Genomic DNA, 26,475 nt, shown 5'->3' with positions numbered 1-26,475 from the left:
TACCAACTGCGCCACCGTGCAGCCTAGCTGAATATAATGGTTTAAAATTAAATTAGTTTGCTTCGAATATTGCTTTGCTTTGTATTAAAAATTCAGTTTGATTACTTTCACTTTCAGGTCTGAAATCCAATTTCAGTTCCAAAATTCAGTTTTTTGTGTCACACATCTGGGTTCTTGAAGCCACAGATTAATCAAGCACAGATTTACTGATTCACGTATGTCATTCACTATTGCTGTGTCCAAATTCAGGACTGCGTCCTTTGAAGGACGCATTTGTTGTCATGGAGTGACATTTTTGGACTTTATGGTTTCTTTTGCTAGTCCTTAGATCTTAGGTTGTTGTGCTACCTCCAGTTCTCAGTTTCCTTTAGTTCATGTTTATTCTTGATTCTGTTTTATCTTGGTCTGTAGTTTTCGTTTAGGTCTGTTTCACTGTTTTGTTAATCAGTCCCTTTCTTCATGTCTTAGTCTTATTAGGTTCACCTGCTCCCTCTGTCTCCCTGCGTCCATGTCACACCTGTTCCCTGTTTCTTTGATTACCTGCCTTTTGTTCCCCTCTCTGTGCTCTGTGTATATTACAGGTCCTTCTCAAAATATTAGCATATTGTGATAAAGTTAATTATTTTCCATAATGTCAGGATGAAAATTTAACATTCAGATATTTTAGATTCATTGCACACTAACTGAAATATTTCAGGTCTTTTATTGTCTTAATACGGATGATTGTGGCATACAGCTCATGAAAACCCAAAATTCCTATCTCACAAAATTAGCATATTTCATCCGACCAATAAAAGAAAAGTGTTTTTAATACAAAAAACGTCAACCTTCAAATAATCATGTACAGTTATGCACTCAATACTTGGTCGGGAATCCTTTGGCAGAAATGACTGCTTCAATGCGGCGTGGCATGGAGGCAATCAGCCTGTGGCACTGCTGAGGTCTTATGGAGGCCCAGGTTGCTTCGATAGCAGCCTTTAGCTCATCCAGAGTGTTGGGTCTTGAGTCTCTCAACGTTCTCTTCACAATATCCCACAGATTTTCTATGGGGTTCAGGTCAGTACAGTTGTCAGGCCAATTGAGCACAGTGATACCATGGTCAGTAAACCATTTACCAGTGGTTTTGGCACTGTGAGCAGGTGCCAGGTCGTGCTGAAAAATGAAATCTTCATCTCCATAAAGCTTTTCAGCAGATGGAAGCATGAAGTGCTCCAAAATCTCCTGATAGCTAGCTGCATTGACCCTGCCCTTGATAAAACACAGTGGACCAACACCAGCAGCTGCCATGGCACCCCAGACCATCACTGACTGTGGGTACTTGACACTGGACTTCTGGCATTTTGGCATTTCCTTCTCCCCAGTCTTCCTCCAGACTCTGGCATCTTGATTTCCGAATGACATGCAGAATTTGCTTTCATCCGAAAAAAGTACTTTGGACCACTGAGCAACAGTCCAGTGCTGCTTCTCTGTAGCCCAGGTCAGGCGCTTCTGCCGTTGTTTCTGGTTCAAAAGTGGCTTGACCTGGGGAATGCGGCACCTGTAGCCCATTTCCTGCACAAGCCTGTGCACGGTGGCTCTGGATGTTTCTACTCCAGACTCAGTCCACTGCTTCCGCAGGTCCCCCAAGGTCTGGAATCGGCCCTTCTCCACAATCTTCCTCAGGGTCCGGTCACTTCTTCCCGTTGTGCAGCGTTTTCTGCCACACTTTTTCCTTCCCACAGACTTCCCACTGAGGTGCCTTGATACAGCACTCTGGGAACAACCTATTCGTTCAGAAATTTCTTTCTGTGTCTTACCCTCTTGCTTGAGGGTGTCAATAGTGGCCTTCTGGACAGCAGTCAGGTCGGCAGTCTTACCCATGATTGGGGTTTTGAGTGATGAACCAGGCTGGGAGTTTTAAAGGCCTCAGGAATCTTTTGCAGGTGTTTAGAGTTAACCCGTTGATTCAGATGATTAGGTTCATAGCTCGTTTAGAGACCCTTTTAATGATATGCTAATTTTGTGAGATAGGAATTTTGGGTTTTCATGAGCTGTATGCCAAAATCATCCGTAGTAAGACAATAAAAGACCTGAAATATTTCAGTTAGTGTGCGATGAATCTAAAATATATGAATGTTAAATTTTCATCATGACATTATGGAAAATAATGAACTTTATCACAATATGCTAATATTTTGAGAAGGACCTGTAGTTGTTCTGTTTGCTTAGTTCCTCGCTGGTTTGTTCTGTTACTACTCCGTTCCCTACCATGTCTATGCTTTGTCTATGTTTCGTTTGGAGACTATGCTACGTTTTTGCTACGTTTTTGCCTTAAGTGACCTGCAGAGTTCATTTAAGTTTTGGACTGTACTTATGATTCATCCCTGCAGTGTTTTTGTTACGTTTTGGATTTTTTTTGAATAAACAAGGAAGTACTAAGATGCGGCTACCAAGCTCTTGTCTGCGCTTTGGTCCGACCCACAGTCCTTCTCCGACATTTGTAGGCCGATAACGTCCTGGATGAGGCGACGAATGCTGTCCAATCTCCAAGGTTCCAACAAATCCGTCCTTCTTATCCCCAGATTTGAAGGATGGGTCCGGTGTATCCTCCGTGTCCCACCCTATCCCATGATTCATTGCGGGTCGAAGGAGATTGCTCAAACGGAAGTAGCAAAGGCCAGAGGAGAGAAATGTTGCGCATTCTGTGAAACAACTGAACTTTTACAATGTTTTTAGACAAGAATGTAGTTGTGTAAACCTAAAATATCTGATCAGTTTATTAAGATATCGCCTAATTGCACAAATGCGTCGATGTGTTCGTTCGCTGCCCCAGCAGCCGCCTCACCTCGCCAGCTGTCAGCTGACCGGGTGGTTGAGGTGCGCTAAACCCCGAGAGAACAGCTGACTCCCGGCACATTGTTTTCAAACTTATGCTGGGTTTCCCCAATGGGTGGAAGTTAAACAGATATAATTCTGTCAGATGAAATCTAATATTAATGTTTGGTTTATTTATTATAATAATAATAGTTATTATTATTATTATTATGCTCTGCAAATAAACTGATTTAAACTTTGTTCCTAAAGTTAATATGTTAGTGTTTAAGTTGTTGAAAGCTTTACAGATATATTAAACAAATGGTATTTGTCATCAATGTATTTTATCTAGTGTTAGATTTTTATATCAATGAACACAAAAAATATTTTCAACATTTAAATGGCTGAATAATGAACAAGATCATAAAACAGTAACATTTTAAAACAAAACACCATTATAAGCCATCAGATATATGTAAATGGGTAAATAAAAACCAGGTAGTTATTCACAGTGGAGACAACGGTATTAACCTTCAGGCTCCATTTTTTTCGGCTTCACAGCTCTGCGCTTCACGCTAACACGGTTGCTAGGCAACAGAAGTTACGCTGAGGTAAGGGCAAGAGTAACGCAGACCGACGTAACACCGGCGGCACACTATGCTAATTTGGCATGTTTAGCTAATTGCTGCAGGTAGCATAAGTGTTACTGTTTGACCATCATTTGTTTACATGACATTTCTTATAGATGCTCATTTGACTTGGTGATTGACATCCGCTAAGCTCATGTATGCTGCACTGCTCCAGCTCAACATGCCGTAAAGGAAGTTTTACCTGATGTGAAACGTAAATCGATGAATCTGTGTTTGATTAATCTGTGGCGATCCTCAAGGACCCAGATGTGTGACACAAAAAACTGAATTTTGGAACTGAATTTTAATTACAGACTTGAAAGTGAAAGTAGTCAAACTAAATGTTTAATACAACAAAATACAATTTAAAAGCAAATGAATTCAGTTTCAAACCATAAAATTCAGTTTCAGTTTAGTGAAATTCTTTTTTACACCAATGCATTTAATTTCAAATTACACAAATACAAATTGAGTCAGAGCAATTCAAATTCAGTTTCTGATGGCACAAGTTTCTTCACGTAGTTACCCTACAGCCATTTCTACAGCTTTTCTTCCTTCTTTGTATGACTGAAAGTTAAAAAACCTTTGTGCTTTACTGCATTTGTTAAAGTCAGCCTTGTCCCTTTAGTGTCATCTGTTTTTCTCCTCATGCTGTCTACGGGCATGGAGACCACTCCAAAGCCTTTTGTTGCAAAATTAAAGTTTGTGCTGAAACCTCTTCTGCAGGAGTTCTAACTTTACTTATAAAGCTCTGTGAGATGGGCTGAGATGTGCTCTTAATAGGTCATCATTCACAAGAGGACACAGCAGGAGAACGCGAAATGAGCCACAAAAGAATCTGACATTAGATGTCAGTATGAAATCCCCGCTAAAGTCTCTAATGATCCTTTTCCAGAATGGTTACGACCATACAGTGGCAGATATTTTGATTTTGGCAGGCACATTTTTAATGTAACACCCTAAGTACAGTGGCTGAAGGGAAAGTGATGGTATGAATTTGCATAGTACTTTTTGTCTTTGCAACTTAAAGGCTTTATACACACAATGTAACATTTCAGACAAAGTCCAAGAGGTTTTGGATCTTTTCATCAGGTAAATGTCAAACTCATCTTTTCCTGTACATTTAGATTTCTCACTGGCTTTCCACCAGGTCTCTGTTTTGTATGTGTCCTTTGCTCAATGTGCTTCTTGTTTTTCTTGACATTGCACTGCAATTTCAGAAGAGGCAGACTGTAGGTATATGAAAAGATAACTCTAGCTGCATGACCCTTCTTTATTATTCTCTTTTTTATTCTATTTATTTTTACAGGCTATAGCCTTTTTATGTTATCAATCCAGAAGACATCTTGATGTCTTTATGAAAACCACAAGCTTTAAGATCCAGCTTGTTTCTATTTTTTTATTTTTGTTCAGTTGTATGTGAAGTTGTTTTCCAGCTCTTTAATCTTGTAACAAACCCCCGTTGTGTTTCTCATTGCCCCAGTTAAGTCTCTTGTCGTGTATGTTTTTGTCATATGTTTGTGCACGAGCTTTGCTTTTCTTATTTGAACTTTTTTTTCCCTTCTAGTTTTCTTCTTCATTAATTTTTGTGTTTGTTTTATAAGGCATTTATGTGTTTTCTCCATGTCTCTGTTTCTGTGTGAAGGTGACGTGCTATTCCAGATGGCTGAAGTCCACAGACAGATCCAAGTGCAGCTAGAGGAAATGGTTGGTATTCCCAGCTAAAGTGGTTTGTGGTTGTGCATTTTAACAATGACTTCATCTATTGGAATATTTTAAGATCAAATATATAAACAGAAGAACATGTTGCTACAAGGAAACACACTTAAGTTCATTCATGTTTCTCCAATATGATCCTGATGTGCTCACTCATACATTTATACTCGAGCTCCTTGGTACATTAGATAAAATACCTAATTTAATGTCTACTTAATACTTGTGTTTAATTAATACTTTAGCATTTCTATATTTTTCTTGACAATCCATGATCATTAATAGCCTGATGTAAGGCCATTGCAAAGTTTATTTACACCATAGCCATCAAGCAGATGCTTAGATTTTTGACAAGCTCTGTTTCAACCTATCCTCCAAACACAAGAATTATACATTACCATACATCATTTACAATAAAATATCAGGAATCATGTTAACATCTAAACAAAGGAGATTAACTGACAAAAGTTTTATTAATTTATTATCCACTATGATTATAAAAATCAATGGGCTTAAAAGGTGCTGGGTGGGACTTGAAGGCAAAAATGCAACCATAACTCTTAGTGAAATGGCAACAAATCTGTTGCATTTTAAGTGAATTGCAATAGACTTGTTGAAACAAGACAATTTTTATCTACATATTTTGAACATTAATTTTCCTTTTATAGCATTTCAAGTGAAAAAAAATAAGTCAGCATCATTAAACTGTTTTACAGTTTGTCGTTTTGTTTTAGCAAGCCAGGTATACAGCTGTTCTAAACTGCACACCTAAAAGATAATATTTTGTTCGATACAGATGCATAATCCATGGATTCCTATCTGCATTGCTGCTTTTACATTATAAAATGCAAAAAAAACACTATTATAAAATGCAGATTAGCCACAAGTTGCATCAGTGATTTTCTAAGCACCGAGTCTGACTTGCTATAATGAATTAGATAAAAGTAGTTCATTTTATCAGAGACACAACTCACTTGTAACATCTTTGTAAAAAACCTTTAATGATAAATGGTTTGTAACTGCAATGGTGAACTCATGCCTCTCCATTACAAATAGTTCATTTTTATTTTTGAGAAACTTCTCTTAGTCTGCTTTTTGCAGTTGTAGAACCACAGGGAAATTTGCTCACTGGAGATTATTGCATCAGTTTTTTAAAGTGTCTTAAGCTGTGCCTGCCTCTTTGGAATACCATCTCCAATTTTTAAAGGATGCCTAATGGATTTATTGTCTTTTAAGTTCCAGCTAAAAACACAAGATTTAGGGTATTATGATGCACTCAGCTACATACAGTTGCACACTTTGCACAAAATATGTTTCAAGCTTCAATTCTGACAATTCAGTCTGATAAATATTTTAACAAAATAAGATAAATATTAACAATGATCAAAGGTAGTGAAACAAGACTACTATTAAATAGCATTTTAATAAATTACAGTGGTAAACATATCTGCACAGCACATACTCAAAATATTTTTTTCCATTTTAAAAATTTGGCACCAAAATATTTATTCAAAGATTTAACAATTAACAAACTGGATACATAATACATACAATAGAGTTTCACAAGCCATCACTTTGTTAGTAAAGTTAAACTTAAATGCATAACTTCATGTAAAACTGTATCGAGAACTGTATCTATATTTTATCTTTTGTTTTTTCCTCCAGCTGAAATGCTTCCACAACGAGTTGCTCTCTGAGCTTGAGAAGAAGGTGGAGCTGGATGCTCGCTACTTGACTGTGAGTATCTGCATGTGTCACTTGGGTTCCTGAATCAGATTGGTGCTAAAAAGTACACTGCAGTAGTTTATTTTTAGAAATGCATGCAATGTTGCACCAGAGCAGATAAGGCCTAAGTCACATGAAGGGATAACAGATTTGCATGCAAAGCTGTTTGTCTTAAGTTTTTTGTTTAAAGTCTGTTTCTGTAACATTTCATGGGTACTAAGCTATCAGGCGTAGACTGATTATAATAAGCCCCTTATGGAGTGTGTGTAAGTGTTGCGAAGTGGGTCTACATGTGATATCTTTAGAATGAGTGGGTTGCAGCTAAAGTGTACAGCAGTACCGCTGTGCATCGTTTTGGGGGATGGGATAATGTTTTCATTGTTGTATTGTTGGAAGGACCCTTTTATCAGCTGCATAAGCTCACAGCTCCTTGCATACACATTTTTAAAAAGCATTTTAAGATAAATGGAGGAAAATTTCAATTTACATTCAGCAAGGAGACTCTAATGTGAAGTAAGATGTAGTCACACTTGCTGTTTTTTCTAAGGTAAAAACCCACTGTTACCACTCACACATCAAACCCTAAAGTTGTGCTTGTTTGCATATAATTTCTTTGAGTCATCACATTGCAAATTAATATTTAGAGTGCCTTGAAAAAGTGTTTATAACCGTTGAACTCGTCATTTTTTTTTCAAGTTAAACCCCCAAACTGTGATGTATTTTATTAGGATTTTACGTGATAGACCAACACAAAGTAGTGCATATTTGTAAAGTAGAAGGAAAATGATAAATGTGTGTTTCTTAATACACTAATAAAAGGTTGGTTTGCATTTGTATTCACCAGCTCTGAGTGCATAGTTTGAAGAAACACCTTTCATTGCAATTACAATGAAAGGTCTGAACATTCAATTCTTTAGTTGTACAACAGATTTTTAGGGATACACTTTTATCTAAACCATACTTTTCTAGTTGTGGGTAAATGTTAGGGTTGTTGTACTGCTGTGAACCTTTGCCCAAGATTTTATCAGCCACCAAAAGGTTTTCTTTCTAGGATTGCCCTTTATTTAGCTCCATTTATTTTCCGCTTAACTATGAGCAGCTTTCCTGTCCCACATGAAAAAAAAAAAAACATACCCATTGCATGATCTTGATGCCGCCATGTTGTGAAGTACTGGTTTATACGACAAATTTTTTTGTTGGCCAAAAATTTCAGTTTGGGTTCTTCTTACAAGAGTGCCTTGTTCCACATGTTTCAGTCACCTATATAGCTGTTTTCATACCATAAACAAAAATTTGTTTGGCTTACTTAATTATTCCATCTTCCCACTCTTTAAAAACAGACAGATTTGTGGAGTACATGACTGAATGTCCCACCTGAGCTGTAGATCTTTGCAGCTTTTCCTGAGTTCCTATGGGCCACATTGGTGCTTGTCTGATTCATGCTCCTTGCCTTGCCTGGCCTGTCTCTTTAGATGGACAGCCTTGTGTTGATAGATTTTATGTTGTGCCATATTCTTTCCATTCCTCTATGATGTGTTGGACAGTGGTGCATGATACATTTAAAGCTTTGGATATTTTTATAACCTAATAATGATTTAATATTCTTCACAACTTTATCCCTGTCCTGTCTGGTGTCTTCCTTGTTCTTCATGGTGCTGTTTGTTTACTAATGTTCTCTAGCAAGCGATTGAGGGCTTCACAGAAAAGCTGCAGTTATACTGACGTTGTATTTCACTCTGTTTGCTAATTAGGTGAATTGACACTAGAGCTGCCAAGGTTCCAGTACCTCTAAAACTGCTAGAGGGATTCATTTTAACTGTGTCAGAGGTCCTTTAACAATGAAAAACATGACATTAAAATGCCTGCTTTTGCTTTTTTTTTTTTTTTTAAGTTTATACATTTTTGAATAAGAGTTGAGCAGCAAGTATTTTTATCCCAGCATTTACAATAAATTAATGTCATGCTAGTTGATTTACTTGAGACTGAAAACTCCAATTATAACAAATAAACCTGACATGTTTTAATAAATGCAGAAACTCTGCTACAACGCCTTCATTAGTGCACATCCTCAGTCCAAAATAGCGTGCACAACATAGTGCACGGCTGTCCATGTTCTGCATTTAGGGTTTTATATTCTTTGCACTTGCCATTTTACTGCCCTCTCTTGATTCTATTGTGCTTATTCAATTTTTGGGACTGTTTTTGATGGGCTAAAGACATGCTTGCTATGTAAATATCTAACAGCTCATCAATTAATTTATTTCGGCTCATAAATAAATAAAGGAGCACCACAGGGGACTGACTCTCACAATTCCTCTTCATTCTGTATACCTCAGACTTCCAGTACAAGACAGATTCCTGTCATTTGCAGAAATACTCTGATTCTGCAGTCGTGGGGTAGATCAGAGATGGACAAGAAGCTGAGTACAGGAAGGTGGTGGACCGCTTTGTGGCATGGTGTGGAAACAATCATCCCATCTTGAACGTAAATAAAACAAAGGAGATGATTGTAGATTTTAAGAGAAACAGGAATAGGTCACACACTATTTCCATCATGGGAAAATAAGTGGAGGTGGTGAAGGAGTATAAATACCTCGGTGTTCACCTGGACAACAGACTAGAGTGGAGATGCAACTGTGAAGCCATCTACAAGAATGGACAGAGCAGACTGTACTTCTTGAGGAAGCTTAGGTGTTTTGGTGTTTTGCAGCAAGTTGCTGCATATCTTCTATAAGTCTGTCGTGGAGAGTGTGATCTCTTCTGCCATCATCTGCTGGGAAAGCAGCATCAGAGCCAGGGACTTAAAAAAGCTCAACATGCTTATAAAAAAGGCTGGCTCTGTTCTGGTTACTCTGGAACCTCTGGAGGTTATTGTGCAAAGAAGGATGCTTCATAAAATGAGGAACATTGGGGAAAACCCGGAGCATCCTCTTCATCAGACTGTTGTATAACAACAGAGTTTCTTCAGTCAGAGGCATCTTCAGATCTGCTGTAAGACAGACCGCTACAGGAGATATTTCCTGCCAAAAACCATCAGCATCTACAACAGCTCTTTGAAAAAACCTGTATAATATGAGCTACAACAACAATTAATTTCCTTTCAGGATAAATAAAGTATTTTTTAATTGAATTGAATTAAATTGGCCTGAAGCTGCAGTCCTGGACTGATGCATTTGCCATGGCAACAACAGGCATCCACAAACAACATTCCTTTGGTCACAGCTCCGATTAAATATTTCTCCATCATATTTTTAAGGTTATCTTAGTCTTCTTATCTAATACTGACCTCAGTTGACTCCTATTTCCCCAGTTAACAACCCTATTCTCTCCAATTCAAATCCTGCACAGTGATGTTCTGCAGTAGTGCCAACACATATTTTAGGTCTATTCTTTCATTCTAGTTTGATGCCGATTTTGAAACTGTAATCAAACATTTTAGAAACTTTACAGTGAACTGCAATTTGTTCATAGTCATTTAACTGTACTGTATTTTTCGGTCAGACCCGTTTCCAGGAGGCTGTTAGAAGTAATCCTGTCAATCAGTAAAGTCTGATATGTTTGCATTTAGTATAACTTATTACTCATTAAGTAAATAATCCAACACAGCAAAGCTATGTATATATGGTGCATGTGGCCATAGTGACACCCAAACAGTAATGGTAGAACTGTGCACACAGCATTTCCTATTGTTCCTGTCAGGTCAAAATGACTCTCCTTGGTATTTCTTGGTATGCATAGGCCTAGCTCAAATATTTGACAGTACAATAATCTTACTGAAGATGTGTTACAGAAAGCTACTTTTGGAAAAGTCATGAAGTATGAGCCATGTATAGTTCAATGAAAGAGAGTTTCACAAAGCTGAAAACGCTCAGGGGTTCTAATTGACCCACTGGCTGTTGTAGTGTTAAGGCGATGGTTACATTGAATTCTATTTAGATGTATCATATTAAATTGCTGAAATCAAGTGCTAGACAGTCTGGTCCAGATTCTTTTGTAACACCAAATAAAAATATATTTATAATTTTTGTTCTATGTCACAATCTTTGCAAAGGGGTCAGAATGTGGTGATGAACCTACAACTGACCCCTGTTTCTAAACAGATTTGTCAACAATGGTTATCTGTTTTTCTGGGCCAGAATCGACTGTGATTAGCTTTTTTAGTACAAGGAACAATGGAGAGAAAAAGAAAAAAAGGTGTTTGACTTTTTTATGCAATATGACCCAGCAGACTGGGAGCAATTTTTTTTTTTTTCACAATAGTCATTCAATACTTCTCTTTTCATCTAAGGTTTTTTCCCAGCACAAGCCTCAGTTTCTGTGAGATGAATTCTGAGTGCCACCACTGAGACAGCCTGTGTTTGTTGTATTACTTTACCTCATACAACAGGAGAAAATGAGCAGACGACTCATCCATTTTTATTGTGATTGCTTTAGAAAGCTGATAACGGTCAAAATGCCTAATTTGGTCCATTTTCTCTTTTAAATGCATTAAAGAGTTCTGTGATTATTTAAGATTTCTCTGCAATGAAATTTTAAATGAATAGCCATGCTGCTAGTCTCAGTAACAAGTTTCTCCTTTTCTGCTCCTTTTCAGAGTACGTCAGGAATTTTTGCTTGTGTGCTCATTTACATGCAGTATACAAATGTGGGTGTTGTTTCCCCGTTCACAAGCGTTTCTCTTAAATTTTTCCAGAGAGTCCACATGAGCTTTTTCACACCATGCACTGTTACTATAGCAACCGAGCTGATAAAGCCAAGGAAATAAAGTTTTTTTTATTATTATTATTAAATCAATAAACCAGCAAACTAAATGATCAAAATTAAACCGTTTGGGTGCCCATTAGTGCTTTGCTGCAAATCTTGTGTCGTTGTTCCTTCCAGGGTCTCATTGTTATATGATTGCTCATGTTATTTGATGAAAATCAACCCAACCAAGAGGGATATGTGATTGCAGTGAACGCGTACAGGGACACGATCACAGGCGTTGATTTCAAAACAACAATGATGTACACTTGTCAGCCAGAACATTACAAGCGTCTGTCTAATATTGAAATGGTCTGATTCAGATGCCTCTCTTTTCATTAGAATGGGGAGGGGGGACAATCATCAATGCAGGGATTACAACCTCTGTGACTTTAAGGGAAAATAACAAGTGAAACCCTCTCACAGACTCTTGCTTCTCATTTAAAAAAGTAACCACAGAAAGTATGACTGAAGCTCTTAGTTTTCTTTTGCAAATTCAACTTTTAAATTGATGACGTGCATGTTTCTGGTCCGACAGGGTCAGTACTTTGTTGAACCACATTTCACTGCAATTGTACGTCTGTAGAGTCTTTTGGCTGGCTGTAACAGGTTTGCTTTGAGGATTATCCTGTTTTTAGCTCCGTGAATCGTCTTTTAAACTCCAATCAGAATCCATGTCTATGGTGGGGCTCTATCAGTGTTGTGGTAGAGAAACTGATATCCCATCCATTTAAATACACCACAGAGATTTTGAAAATGTCCACTCTACAAAGTTTGGTATTTCTTTTCCACCAAAAACAGGAGGACCGAATGCAACAGAAAATCTCAGTTTGGGAAACATCAGTGGTGATCTGGCCATTTTATTTACTTCAGCTATCCATGATTTTTAATTTGTCAATTTAGATCATTTTAACAATTTATAAAAATAGGATTGACTAAAGACATTCTTCACTCTGGGACATAAATTGATTCTAGAGATTGATTTTCAAGTTGCCTGAAAATGTTTCTTTAAAACATGTTAAGTCATCACTTTGCTTCTGATTCAAACTTTTAAAAATATTTATTTTTTGTTTTTTTTTTATGTTTTTATTTTTTTCATATATATTTTTTAAAGGATTTAATGATGAATGAGGTGTGATTTTATGCTTTTTGTACTGCTTGTTGCCCCACTTAGGCCGCCTTGAAAAAATACCAGATGGAACACAAGAGCAAAGGGGAGAGTTTGGAAAAATGCCAAGGTGAACTCAAGAAGCTCAGAAGGAAGAGCCAAGGCAGTAAGAACCCTTCAAAGTATGGAGAAAAGGAAATGCAGGTGAGCCCCCTGCTGAGTTCCTACTCACATAACATCTTCACATTAATTCTCCTTCATATAGTTTCATTAAAAATGTCTGATATATCTCTAGACTAAACGTTTTAGTTAGCTTAAGTTGGCTAAGATTGTTGTAAACCACAATTAACACTGAGAAGAATACATACTCTCAGGTCAGTTTGTAGCTCTGCTATTTTTGATTTTTATAGTTTTTGCAGAGTTTACACTGATGTGGGTGAGAATTAGATTTGAGGTTTATGAACCATATTGAAAAGAAGGCCTTAATATTCTTTATTAAGTAAACAGTATACAGCCGAGATGGGGGGAGGCAGAGGCGACATGTTGTCCTGAGTGGAAAGGCAAAAAGTGAAAGTTTGATTATGAAATGTGTCCCCTTGGAAACCATTATTACATTTGCACACATACAAGCAGAAATACTGACTTTCATGCATGCAAGAGGAACTTCAGTAATTGATGTAATAAAGATACATGTACAGATGAACTAATGGATTTTAACAGGTGGTTTTGATCAGAGTTTTACCAGAAAATGTCTACATATACAACAGAGAAAAAAAACTGGTTTATACATAACAAAAATGTAGAAATTATGCTTTCATAGGTGACTGCTATGCATTTTGATGTTCTACAAAGATGGTTTGGACTTTAGGATACCAGTTAAAACATAATTTACTAAAATGTCAGACAACAAACTGTTTCACTCCCAAATTTTTTGCATGACAAATCTTAGTCCAGATGTGTAAAGAAAAAAGGAGGCTGCAGTTATGATTAGTTACGATTAGTTCTAAGGGAATCTGTACTGGATTCTTGCCGGTGAGACAAATGTTGATTGATTTGAATTGGACATTCACTGTATGTCATTGTTTAATTAATAATGTCACATTTATTTTTCCATCACTCGATCACTTACATGACAGGGGAGACGGGTTAGTTCCTGGAAGGGCTTAAACAACTCTGACAACATTCCATTGCATCAAGCCCCATTGTTTATTTTGCCATCTGGTTGCTTTCTTGTTTGGTCTTGTAGAAAGAGAGAAAACAAGAGAGCAAATATAAATAAATGAAATAACAGAAAAGGTCAATTTTTTTGGAAGCAGAAATTTAGACCTCTGTAAATGATGGGGCAAAGATGTCAGATCAACAGGTCACAGCTTGCAAAGTTATTACTGAGCCACTGTTGGCCTTGCTTTGAAGTGCAGTCAGCAGTCAGGCAGAACAAATTGTTAGGATACAAACTTTTCTACAGCTTTTCAAAAGTTTTTTTTTTTGTTTGCAGCCAAGTTTTCAGTCTGTCCACATAGTTTTCATGCTGTTGCAAACACTGTTGCACACACACATCCACCACCATTTTGTCGGCAGTGGTGTGGAAGAGCTGGATTGATCTGACTCAACTGTCACATCACGTTTGTTCCATTGTGTCAGAAATGACTTGACGAGATGATGTATTAAGTGTCATCATAAAGCATCAAGTCTGACAATGTTCTCAACATTGCGGCCAAGCATGAAGCACAGCTTGAATTGGGAACCTTGATTGTGTAAATCAGTAAATCAGAGCAGATATTTGAAATGCACCTCTCTGTTTAATAGTGTTTAAAAGATGTTATCAGCTTTATCCTGAAACTGGCTTTTTCAAGGTAGATATTTGCAGAGTTATTCATTTGAGTTAGTTTTATTTAGTCCTTTTTGTGCTTTTAGTTTTATAACTAACCAATTAATTTAATTACTATGCTATAGACCGCAGTCACATAGGGATTGTAAGGGTGTATATTTCCAATAGAGGATATATCTATGGAGGTGATATTTGTGGTGAGATTAAGCCATGTTAAATTATTTTGATGTTTTTAAATCATTCAGTCATGGTATTTTTAGAAATCAACCTGAAGAAAAAATGCCTTGCCTTTCCAGGGACTGATCTATCATACATATGAAGAAAAGAACGGGAAGATTTTTGTGTGTTTCTTAGGCTTTAAAATTTATTTAGAATCAAAACAAATGTGAGCCTTCAATTAAACATTGAAAGAAGAATAATGAAGAACTCGTAATCCAAATCAAAAATCCATTCTATGTATCAGTTGCCATGCACTGCAGACTAACTTATACAAAACAAGCAAAAACAAAGCAACCATAAACAACGAATGAACAAACAAGCAATATTAATTCTAATTTGCTTTTACAGATTTAAGAAATAATATCTGGCGAAGCCATTCAAAGTGATCTTGTAAAAGTGCAATATTTAAGAAAGGTCAAATACGAGGTCTGCAAAACAGTTTCGCACACTTATATCAGTGTCCTCAAACTTACTTGTTGAACTTTTTCACTATATTCAAATTTTTTTTTAGATGTACCTGCACTACTGCTGTTGTGGAAAACCTGAAACCCAAAACCATGATTATTTCTTTGCTTGCACCATATTCCATCTGTAACATGGCTATTCAGTGTGCATTCATGATCTTTTACAGCCTTTAATGCCTGGCCAGTTAAAATATGTTCAGGCAATGAAGGGGAATGCTCTATATACTCTATTCCCCAGTTTTGCAATGTTTACAATAATGTATGTCCACTTAAGTTTTTTTTTGTCTTATCATAGTTTGCTATGATTTTTCCTACAACAAAAAGTTTACTAAGCCTTTGAAATGTTAAAGGGGACATATCATGCAAAATCCACTTTTTTAACCTTTAAATACATTTTGTTGTCAACGTGGAGTCTTTAGGAGTGCAGAAAATGTTTAGTCTCTCCAGGTGTTTCGGAGATATCTTTATATTCTGTTTGGGTCGTATTTTTCAGTCCATTCAGTTTTCTCTATCATCTGTTACGTTTTTCCAACTGTTACGTCTCAGTATTGCTGTGGAACAGCTAAGTAAGGTCATGGGCTCCCGGCTGATCAACTTTGCGTATCCGCCATATTTATTTCTTGCTGCGATTTTGTAGTCCAAGCTCAAGTATGCCTACGCTGCAAGAGGACAAGTTCGGTTTGGTTGTTGGGTGTATTAACCCACACAATTCATTACACTGTCCCCCAGCATCAGAACCCCTTCAAAGTGCCTGGTTAAATTTTATTTTTCATGGAAATCTACCCACAGCAGTTAAGAAATTCCTCTTTGCCTGCGTAAAGCCCTTCAAGAACGAGTACCTTCAGTAACCTCTGCTTGTATCAGGAAGGATTTGCTGAAAGACTTCATCTGATTGAGGTGTCAGTTTTCTGTGTATGGAAACGACGGACGCAGCAAAGCAGTAAGCTACAAATAACGCTAAAATGACAGCAAACTTTATTTTAGACATTAATTTATTGTGTGTTGATATAACGTCCTGGTCATTGTTTTGATAGCAGTAGCATTGTGCTTCCTGCTTATGTTAGTGCTGTGTGCTGCTTTTATCTCCTCGAGGACATAACTGACTGTGTGTTTTAAATAGTATTATTACATTAACAGTTTTGCTTTGTTTTTGTCATTTTTGTCGGTTTTCTGCAGTGCTAGATTATTGTATCTGTTATCAAACTACAAAAATGGCCAAAGGGGTTAAAGTGGAGCGCTCTTTGACCTGGAGTGTCACAGGAGACCTTTGAAGTGCCTCAAGAGCATTCAAAGAGACCACAGCAAATCCAGTTGCTTTCAAATGCACTTCTTGAACAGGGGAAAAAGAAGAGCCTGTAGAGCTACAATAGCAAGGAGTTTGGACCAAAGCATTCCAGTTCCACTTGGTATGCCCCCTTTAAGAGTTTAATAGAATTTAAATATTTTGGCTTCATATTGCTATGATATTAATAACATATTTTATTGTCTGTAGCTAATAGGATGTCCTTGGGGTGGAAATAGCCAGGAAAATAGAAACAGCACATCAACTGACATCACTCTCTTTTGGTTGAATCATTCAGACAAACGAAATAGAGAAGGAAAGTAAAAAAACAAACATTTTCCCCTGTGCATGCTTAACATAAATTTGAGTTGTAGCCATAACCCCACTCTCGTCCTGAGTCTGTATGACTGATCAATCAGGCCCATCTGTGCAGAGGGAAGGGCTCATCATACTGTGGACTCATAATTTACAGACTTTGCAGGAGAAAAGAAAAACCAATATCCCTTTCTCATCTTCAGTCTGCTCACTTTCACTGATCATATCACGACTGTGGGCGTGTGAGAGAAAAGTCAGCTCGTTTGTGCCTGAGCCCACAAGAAGCAAAGCTCGCAAATAAGAGATCGAGAGCCCTGCACTCCCACAGGACCTGTGCTTCACAATTACAAGTGTCCACCTGGAATAATAGTTCAGATCTGTGACAGATTGCATGGTTTAATTTGTGTGGATAGAAATGCAGCAGGAGACTGACAAGAAAAGGACGAGTAAATGTTGCAAAGATGAGGGCAGCGTCTTATCCTCCCCCACATCATATGTGATGCTTTGGAAGATGAGAGGCACCACTTTTTTACAGGTTGGTGTCTCGGTGCAGTCTAGTAGCAAAAAGAGACAGATCACAATAAGGAGACTATCAACTTGCCCATCGTTTTGTCTTCCCCATATTCTTTGATCGTTCCTGCCTTGAGACACTTCCAAAGCCCCATCAGTACGTAAAGTCAGATAAAATGCAAATTATTTCATTATGTAGTTCAATGAAGAGTACTATGGTGCTATATAAAGGGATTGTATCAAGATAAACTCTATTGTACTGCACAGGATTTTAATAAGAGCTCATACAGACAGTTAATATCACAAAATTGAGGTTTGATCAGCTGAGGCTTTCTTCATAAAATTGAATAGTTTCTAATCTGTGTGGTGCATAGTCAGGTACATCTAAAGGATGGTGTTTGAGGTTATCTGCATAAGAAATGGAATGAGAAACACCACAATGACCCTTAGGTGGTCGTGGTTGGATTTCGCATGTCTCCAAAGTATTTCCTTTTAAATCTAAAGTGTAGTGCTGAAGAAGTAGCAGTAACAAAATGAAAGTGCTAAGCAGCTTAAAACAGAGCCAGATGTTTTGGAAGTACCTCAGGACTACAACATAATTTTGGGGTTTTGTCGCACCTTTGAAAGGCTGCGAGGCTCCGCCCCAGTGGTTGTAATTACTAGAAAATGTGTGTGCAGAGTAATGAAGTGCCGAAGTATTAGGATTTCGTCCCAAATATGTCGGTGTAAGGAGACATACAGAGACGAACCTGTAACACAGAATATTTAAAGCCTGGGTGCTAAAACTGCACTGACATGTAGCAGTTTTCATATCTATACCCATAACCTTTGCAGAACATGTCATTCTAGCTGTGATGTAACTTGAGGTCACTGGGAAATAATGGTGTCTGCATAAGCTTTTCCCACTGCACTCATTCTCTTGGGTTACTTTCGTGACCTTTTGAACAGCTGGAGAATGGGGCCATGTTGATCTGACAAAAGGCGAGTGCACACTGCCTGAGTTGCTCCTAATAGCTCTGGTTAGAGGTGTTGCAGCGGCTAGCAGCCTGCGAGTTACAGACTGCAAATACGAAAAGGGTCGCTTCACCAGAGGGACAGTCACTTTGACTGTGATCTTTTAAAGGGTCTTTGCACTGAATCGCTTTTCTTTTGTAGCCAAGGACCAATTCACAAGTGCATGCAGGTGATACGCCCAGGAGTGTGTTTTCCCGACATTACTTTACCATAAAATTCTTGTTTCAATCTTTCTCCCTCCTCTCCTTTTAGTCTTGCTGCAGCATAGACCATGACTCATTACAAAATAAAATCAATATATATTTTTTTCTTAGAGATGATTAGAAGGAATGAAAGTCATCTTTGCTTTTCTTTAAGTATTTTGGCAGTCTTTTAAACCACACTTGCTGAAGGGATACTCATGTTTGTACTTATTAAATAACAATAGCCACTAATTAAACTAGCTTGAATCAGATTTAAAAAATTTTTTATGCTTTTTGTTAGTCTAACAAAGAAATGATTCAGACGTAGCACCATGTTTTAAGATGTGTAGCACAAACAAGTAGCAGATTTCTGCTTTGTTTGACACAGAAGCAACAACTGGATATTATCAGGCTTATTATTTTATCAACACTGCTTCATTTGTCAGATGGTGTCTATAGATTTGGACATCAGCAGCTTTCGTTTGAGAACAATAAGGATCACCTGTCTCCCAAAATGGTTGAGTTGGTGTCATTTGGATTCAAAAAACCACTACTTGGTGAATGAAAGACCTAACAAAGTTACTTAAAAGTGGGAAGGGGTGTGCCCTGGTGGTCACTAAATGAAACAACACTTGTGCCACACCAGGATTTTGCTTTAAAGCATGAACTTTAAAAACCTAATCAGTTTTGGAAGAACATAATAAAGTTGTTTTGATTAAACTAAGCTATTGATTTCCTCGGAGAATTGTTTGCTTTTTTTGGCCTCTGAGACTCTAAAATTAGACTGATCTACTAGTTTCTAACATATATTAAATGTAAACATTTAGAAGTCAAATGTCAACACCTAAGGTAATATTTTCAAAAAGAAATATTTGGAAATACACTGCTCAAAAAAATAAAGGGAACACTTAAACAACACAGTATAACTCAAATCAAACTGTCCACTTAGGAAGCAACACTGATTGACAATCAATTTCACAGCTGTTGTCCAAATGGAATAGACAACAGGGGGAAATCTTTGGCGATTAGCAAGACACACTTAATAAAGGAGTGGTTCTGCAGGTGGGAACCACAGACCACTTCTCAGTACCTATGCTTTCTGGCTGATGTTTTGGTCACTTTTGAATGTTGGTGGTGCTTTCACACTCGTGGTAGCATGAGACGGACTCTACAACCCACACAAGTGGCTAGGAGGGCAGCAGGACCACTACCTCTGCCTTTGAGCAAGGAGGAACAGGAGGAGCACTGCCAGAGCCCTGCAAAATGACCTCCAGCAGGACACAAATGTGCATGTGTCTGCACAAACGGTTAGACACCGACTCCATGAGGATGGTATGAGGGCCCGACGTCCACAAATGGGGGTTGTGCTCACAGGTCAACACCGTGCAGGACGCTTGGCATTTGCCAGAGAACACCAGGATTGGCAAATTCGTCACTGGCGCCCTGTGATCTTCACAGATGAAAGCAGGTTCACACTGAGCACATGTGACAGACGTGACAGAGTCTGGAGACACCGTGGAGAGCGATCTGCTGCCTGCAACATCCTTCAGCATGACCGATTTGGCAGTGGGTCAGTAATTGTGTGGGGTGGGATTTCTTTGGAGGGCTGCATGGTCCTCCATGTGCTCACCAGAGGTAGCCTGACTGCCATTAGGTACCGAGATGAGATCCTCAGACCCCTTGTGAGATCATATGCTGGTGCGGTTGACCCTGGGTTCCTCCTAATGCAGGACAATGCTAGACATCATGTGGCTGAAGTGTATCAGTATTTCCTGCAAGATGAAGACACTGAAGCAATGGACTGGCCCGCCCGTTCCCCAGACCTGAATCCGATTGAGCACATCTGGGACATCATGTCCCATGCGACAACAGTACCCAGTGCTAACATCCACCAACGTCATGTTGCACCACAGACTGTCCAGGAGTTGGCGGATGCTTTAGTCCAGGTCTGGGAGGAGATCCCTCAGGATATCCTCCACCGTCTCATCAGGAGCATGTCCAGGCGTTGTAGGGAGGTCATACAGGCACGTGGAGGCCACACACAATACTGAGCCTCATTTTGACTTGTTTTAAGGACATTACATCAAAGTTGGATCAGCCTGTAGTGTGTTTTTCCACTTTAATTTTGTGTGTGACTCCAAATCCAGGCCTCCATTGGTTAATACATTTGATTTTCATTGATGATTTTTGTGTGATTTTGTTGTCAGCACATTCAACTTTGTACAGAACAAAGTATTCAATGAGAATATTTCATTCATTCAGATCTAGGATGTGTTATTTAAATGTTCCCTTTATTTTTTTGAGCAGTGTATATTTGTATATAAATGTGAATCCCTGTGACTTGCTTCAAAACATGGCAGCACATCAAAGAGTAGTTTGACTAATAAAATGTGCCCTTCTAGGTCACTCATTAGCAGATGGTTAAAAATGAATGAAACAGAACTTGCTTGACCTACTTTTAAATACAGAATCTAAAACTGACCTAGTAATATGCAAACTTCTGACTTGAACATTATTTGTGCATGTGCCATTTTAACAAACTTAACTAGTGCAGTGAATTATATAAAGGGATTATTGTTTTTATGCTCCTGTCTCTCAATCTTTGTATCTGATTGGCCAGTCTTAGAGTGCCACGCTGCTCAGGGCTTCTGTGTCAGACATGAATGTATGGGAACGGTGTCTGTCTCCAGTATCAATAAATTATTCCTGTTCTTTTGTTTGGAACATGTATTTTTGGTTCAGGGCAGTGGTCCTGTGCACACCCTTTTTTACTTTGCATGGTTACATTGATGTTGCCTGTGACCTTGAGAGGTTGTCCATAGTTTTTCATACTGTACCTCAAGCAACTCTGTTTCTGTGCCTCTCCACTCATCCTCCAAACTCTGGGAATTCAATTTCCAAATAAAGTGCAACATTTACTTTTATCTGGGCATCATTCTGGCCCTTTTTCTCCTTAGCTTAGGTCAGCCATTTCTGACATTTCTGGTTCAGGGGTAACCTAACACAAAGTCAGCTGTAGGCAATGTCCTAGATACATCTGTTTGTGGTGTGACACTTGAAACGATGACTGCAGCCACAGTCCATGGCTGGTGTATCGCCCCCAAGCTCCTGAATGGGCCTTGCCTCTCGAACCTGTGGTTATGCCTGTTTTTCTGCTATACTTTCCTTAAAAGATCAGTCTTTATAATTGTATTTCTTTGATGGCTTGGACAAGCTGGATAGGCAAATTCACAAAATTAATTTGAATAGCTAATTCAGACTTTTATTCAAAAATGAAAAAAGAATCTCAATTTCTATGAGTTAAGTTGGCTCAGGTTTAGTTTCTTTTTGTCCACATCTGCAGGGGCTCAATAGAAAAATGCTCTGTCGAAGTAATATTATTTTAAACAACAAAAACAATAGGTATGCATTTGAAACAAAATTAAATATAAAGTCTAATTGTTTTGTCAGGAATCTGAAAGCATTTATACCAAAAATGTGTATTAGCTATAAGAAAATTTTTTTTTCTAAGCACATTTAAAAATGGCAATCGTTGAGTAAAGTGCTGCACAGCCAAATTGAATAACCGAGCAAGGCCTGAATACGAAAGAAAATAATCCTAATGCGTGTTTTATTGTGTGTTGCCCTTCAGTTTGTGGAGACCATTAGCAACAAGCAGACAGAGCTAGACACCTTCATTGCTGAGGGCTACAAGACTGCTTTGTCAGAGGAGCGTCGCAGATACTGCTTCCTCGTGGACCGACAATGTGCTGTGGCCAAAAACAGCAGCGCCTATCATGGAAAGGTAAGTCGCAATGCACCTTTAATCTTTTTTTTCATTCAGTTTTCTTTCCATTCACAACAGAGCCACCTATAATGGTAAAATGGAAAGGACAAAGGCTGAACTAATCCATTTTTTTTTTTTTTGCAAATGAAGAAAACACATTTTCATAATAGATTCAATCAATTTAAAATTAATGCATTACTTTTGCTACTTTGTGTTTCCAGTTTCTGGACTGAATTTTTAAATGTTAAATTATACATAGATAATAAATTCATAACCAGGCTGTGGAAACCTTTTTCCTTGAACACCATGCTCGCCATTTGGTATAATTAGCCTGTGCTGAGATGAGATTTTTTCTTAATTTAACACCAAACAACAGTATGGAAAAAGATAGATCAGTTGTAACTTTGTATACTATATCATGCTGTTTTTAGTCTTTATGCTGTAGTCTTTATGTAGCCTTTTTTATGTTTAGACTGTTTAATTATTACATGTCAAATATTTTCAACTGAAACTGTGTTTTTGTGCAGCTGCCTGTCTTGGCCAGAACGCTCTTGCAAAAGACATCATTCATCTCAGTCAGTCCTTTGATGATAAATAAATAAACCATCTTCTTTGAGATGAGCTGCTTTTATGTGGCAACCTTTCCAAACAAGTCATACTTGTTCAGTTTTTTTTCTAATAGGATGGTCATGACCTTCAGCATTTAACACAGTAACCAAAGCCTGTTGCACCAGTGGTAGTTCTTGTTTTTTTGTTGTATTAAATTGCTATTACTATTTTTTTTCCTTTATTCATTTATTGATTTGCAAATCAGAAATTGTTAAATGTGTGGGTGTTTTCATTCCATGGTCAAGGATTGAGAAATACTCGAAAATAGAAACTTCAATTGCATTGTTTTCAGAGTAAATTGCGATCTGATTTAATAGAATACTTTGTAATTTAAAAGGTTTCCGATTGATTTTAATAAAAAGAGCACTCAGGAATCTTTACTGTAATCTGTCCAGTTGATTTAGATATATTTATTAATATTAATTTAAGGCTTAATAAACACAATAAATGCCCTTCATCAAAGCCAGAACCATTTATAACTTTTATGTTTTAAAAAATAATCACTTGAAATAGAAGTTCCTTGTCAAGATAATGTGTCACAATTAAGTTACACTTTAAGGAACTTTATTTTGTTTACATTGCTTTAAAATATTTCACTTAACAACACTATAAAGAGCTGAAAAGCTGAAAATTAATGCCTTTTTAAACACTGCTTCTGCATTTTCGCTAAACTAAAATAAGTTGTTAAAATGAAAGTTGCACTGCCTTGCAAGAGTATACATAACCCTTAAAAAAGTCAACAATGACCACATTACAACCACAAACTCCAATGTGTTGTTTTGGGATTTTATCTGATTGACCAACTTCAAATTGGAAAAACAATATGGTTAAAAAATTCAGCTCCCGTTACTCCAATAATCCTAAATAAAATGCAGTTGCTTTGAGTTACCTAATACCTAATTATAGTTTGGTTGTTTGTAATTTAATCTCAATATATATAAAGCTGTTCTGTGAAGGCCTCAGAAATTTGTAGTGAACAAACATGAATAAAGCTAAGGGGAGTTTAAAGCAGGGTTAGGCTATAAAACAATATCCCAAGCTTTTGATACTTTTGATAACTCGAGGAGCACTATTCAGTTTATCATCCAAAAACGGTCAGAGTAAGGCTCATCTGCAAACCTACAATGATTCTGCAAACCTACAATGATTCAGCCATCCACCTAAAATGACAGGCTGGGTAAGAAGAGCATTCATTATGGAAGCAGCCAACAGGCATGGTAACACTGGAGTTAGCACATGCTTGTTGGTATATTACTAGCTCAGGTAGGTGAATCAGTAAAAAAAAAACAACATTGTTGTGCACTTCAAAACCCTGGCCTTTGTGGAAGCATGGCGAGCAGAAAGCTAATGTTGAAAGAAAGCCATATAAATTCTTGTTTGCAGTTTTATATGAATTAGTTGGGGAACATAGTGAACATGTGGAAAAATGTGACTGGTCAAATGAGATAAAAAAAAAAGACAAAAAATGTAATTCTTTGGCCATACCGTGATAATGCTATTTGATGCAGGAATCTAACATGGACAGAACCTTAAACACACCATTCTGACTGTGAAAAATGGTGGTGGCCGCATCATGCTGTGGGGACGCTTTTCTTCAACAGGGACAGGGAAGCTGTTCAGAGATGATAAGTTAGATGGAGCTAAATGCAGATCATTCCTGCAAGAAAGCTTTGAGAAACTGCAAATGACTTAAGACTGGGAGAGACGCTCACCTTCCAGCACAATAACAACCCTTAACATGCAACCATAGCTACAATAGAATACTGTGGATAACAAATTGTGAAAACCATGTATTACTTCCACCGGTCAGTTATGTAGTACTTTTGAACCATCCCAAAAAAACTTTGTGTTTGTGGTATGAATACTTTTGCAAGACTTTCTAAACTGAAAACTAATTTTGTCTTATGAGCTGGGCAAAAGCTACTACCTGTTCACACCCATAGTTTTTATCCCTTTTTGTTATTTTCACATCAATGCCGACATTTGAAGCAAAGATAACTGAAATCCAAACTAATATACCTTCTTGTCTTATGACCCAGCAGAATAAATTATCACTGAAGAAGATTGTAATCATTTTATGTATTTATTCTTGTTGTTGTGTGGGTGTGCATGCTTCAAATGCGAACCTATCCGATTCTCAGCACTTTCAAATACATGGGTAATGGAGTGCAACAATCACTTGGGATTATGGGTGGGTGAGAGCTGATAGCCTGAAGATGTGGCTGCAGGAGGACCACACTGCCATTTTTTTTTTCCCCCTCCCAACATGAAGTCTAGTCATTAATCAGCATGCAGGTGTGTGTGGGAAGTGTTCACCTTCACCAAACTCATGATCATGTTCCCACAGGATCTTCCTATGTGCAAGATGTCATTGTTACAGGGGATATGAGAGTTTAATTTCATTGTATGTGAAAGCACAAAGCCCATCTTGTGCTTGTGTGTATTATTTACACATACTCTTTTCTGTTAAACATTAAACAATATTTCTGGACTTGTAAAAAGAACAGCTGTGTCCACAGGCTGAGAAATACTGCCGTGGGTAGCTTGGTTATGTGACGGTCTGCTTTACCCACACAGCACATTATCAAAGCTGCACAAAGGGCAGTGGTCAAGGATACACACAGAGAAATCATCTATTAGGACTAGTACTGAATAAGAAATGCCTTTTTCATTATTTACATTACAGCTACATTGAGTTAATCCTTTCTTCTTCTAATCATGCCTTTTCACTTTCATTTGTTTCCACATCATTTTCCTTATTCTCTCAGGGAAAAGACCTTTTGACCCAGAAGATCCCAGTGTGGCAGCAGGCCTGCTCAGATCCTAATAAACTGCCAGACAGAGCCATGCTGCTGGCTCAACAGATGGGTTCTGCTGCTCTTGGGGGCACAAGTCCCCTGCACTCCTCCAAATCTAATCTGGTCATCTCAGACCCCATACCGGGGGCTCAGCCGCTTCCTGTTCCCCCAGAGCTGGCCATTTTTATGGGCAGCGGTCTTGGACACCCAGCGGTGAGGAAATTAATAGCTGAAAATGTACTTGTCTTTGCCTGAACAGCACTAACTTTAACTTAGAGCAATATTTATATCTTAACTTGTTCTTTCGGTTGTTATTGGTGTAACGCATCTACTATCATTTATAGCTGTCAAGTATTGACAGAGCTCATTTAAATTTAGGTTCTTTACTTGTTTGTTCCAGAGGCTGATGGGCCCTGATGGTATGTCGATGGTCAATGGGACGACAGGAGTTCACGGCGAGGAATACTGGACAGATGGGAGTACGATGTCCGTGTCTCAAGTTAGACCCGCATCCCCCCAAACTCAGGCACAGGGCCAGTCCCAGGTCCAGCCTCAGAGACAGGTCAGCGACGTCTATTCCAACACCCTGCCTGTCCGTAGGCCTGCTCCAGCCAAGAATAAAAACCCAGTGGGTAAGCTACCATGACATGCCTTGGACTACATCATGCTATCATTGTTCTGTGAAAACTAAGCAAGGAGGTCACAAAAATGTTTGACTACCAAATTCTTTTAGATTGTGGTTGTTTTGACATGTGTGAGATGTTTCAGAGGATCTGA

General features: G+C 38.0%; 1 protein-coding gene across 5 annotated transcripts in view; it reads left to right on the top strand.

The window, feature by feature from the left end:
- The window catches only part of LOC124863142 (brain-specific angiogenesis inhibitor 1-associated protein 2-like), a 77,847-nt gene that overhangs the window by 42,122 nt on the left and 9,250 nt on the right, over window positions 1-26,475 (top strand). For all 5 annotated transcript variants that reach the window (XM_047357389.1, XM_047357391.1, XM_047357388.1 and 2 more), the window contains exons 4-9: window positions 5,068-5,129; window positions 6,801-6,872; window positions 12,778-12,915; window positions 22,157-22,309; window positions 25,669-25,911; window positions 26,099-26,330. In XM_047357389.1, coding sequence (XP_047213345.1) covers window positions 5,068-5,129; window positions 6,801-6,872; window positions 12,778-12,915; window positions 22,157-22,309; window positions 25,669-25,911; window positions 26,099-26,330 — 900 coding nt within the window. The remainder of the gene's footprint in view (window positions 1-5,067; window positions 5,130-6,800; window positions 6,873-12,777; window positions 12,916-22,156; window positions 22,310-25,668; window positions 25,912-26,098; window positions 26,331-26,475) is intronic.

Source organism: Girardinichthys multiradiatus, chromosome X (assembly GCF_021462225.1).
Source record: "Girardinichthys multiradiatus isolate DD_20200921_A chromosome X, DD_fGirMul_XY1, whole genome shotgun sequence".
Taxonomy (NCBI): Eukaryota; Metazoa; Chordata; class Actinopteri; order Cyprinodontiformes; family Goodeidae; genus Girardinichthys; species Girardinichthys multiradiatus.
Note: the sequence above shows the minus strand (reverse complement) of the source record. Positions and strands in the feature narration are given on the sequence as shown.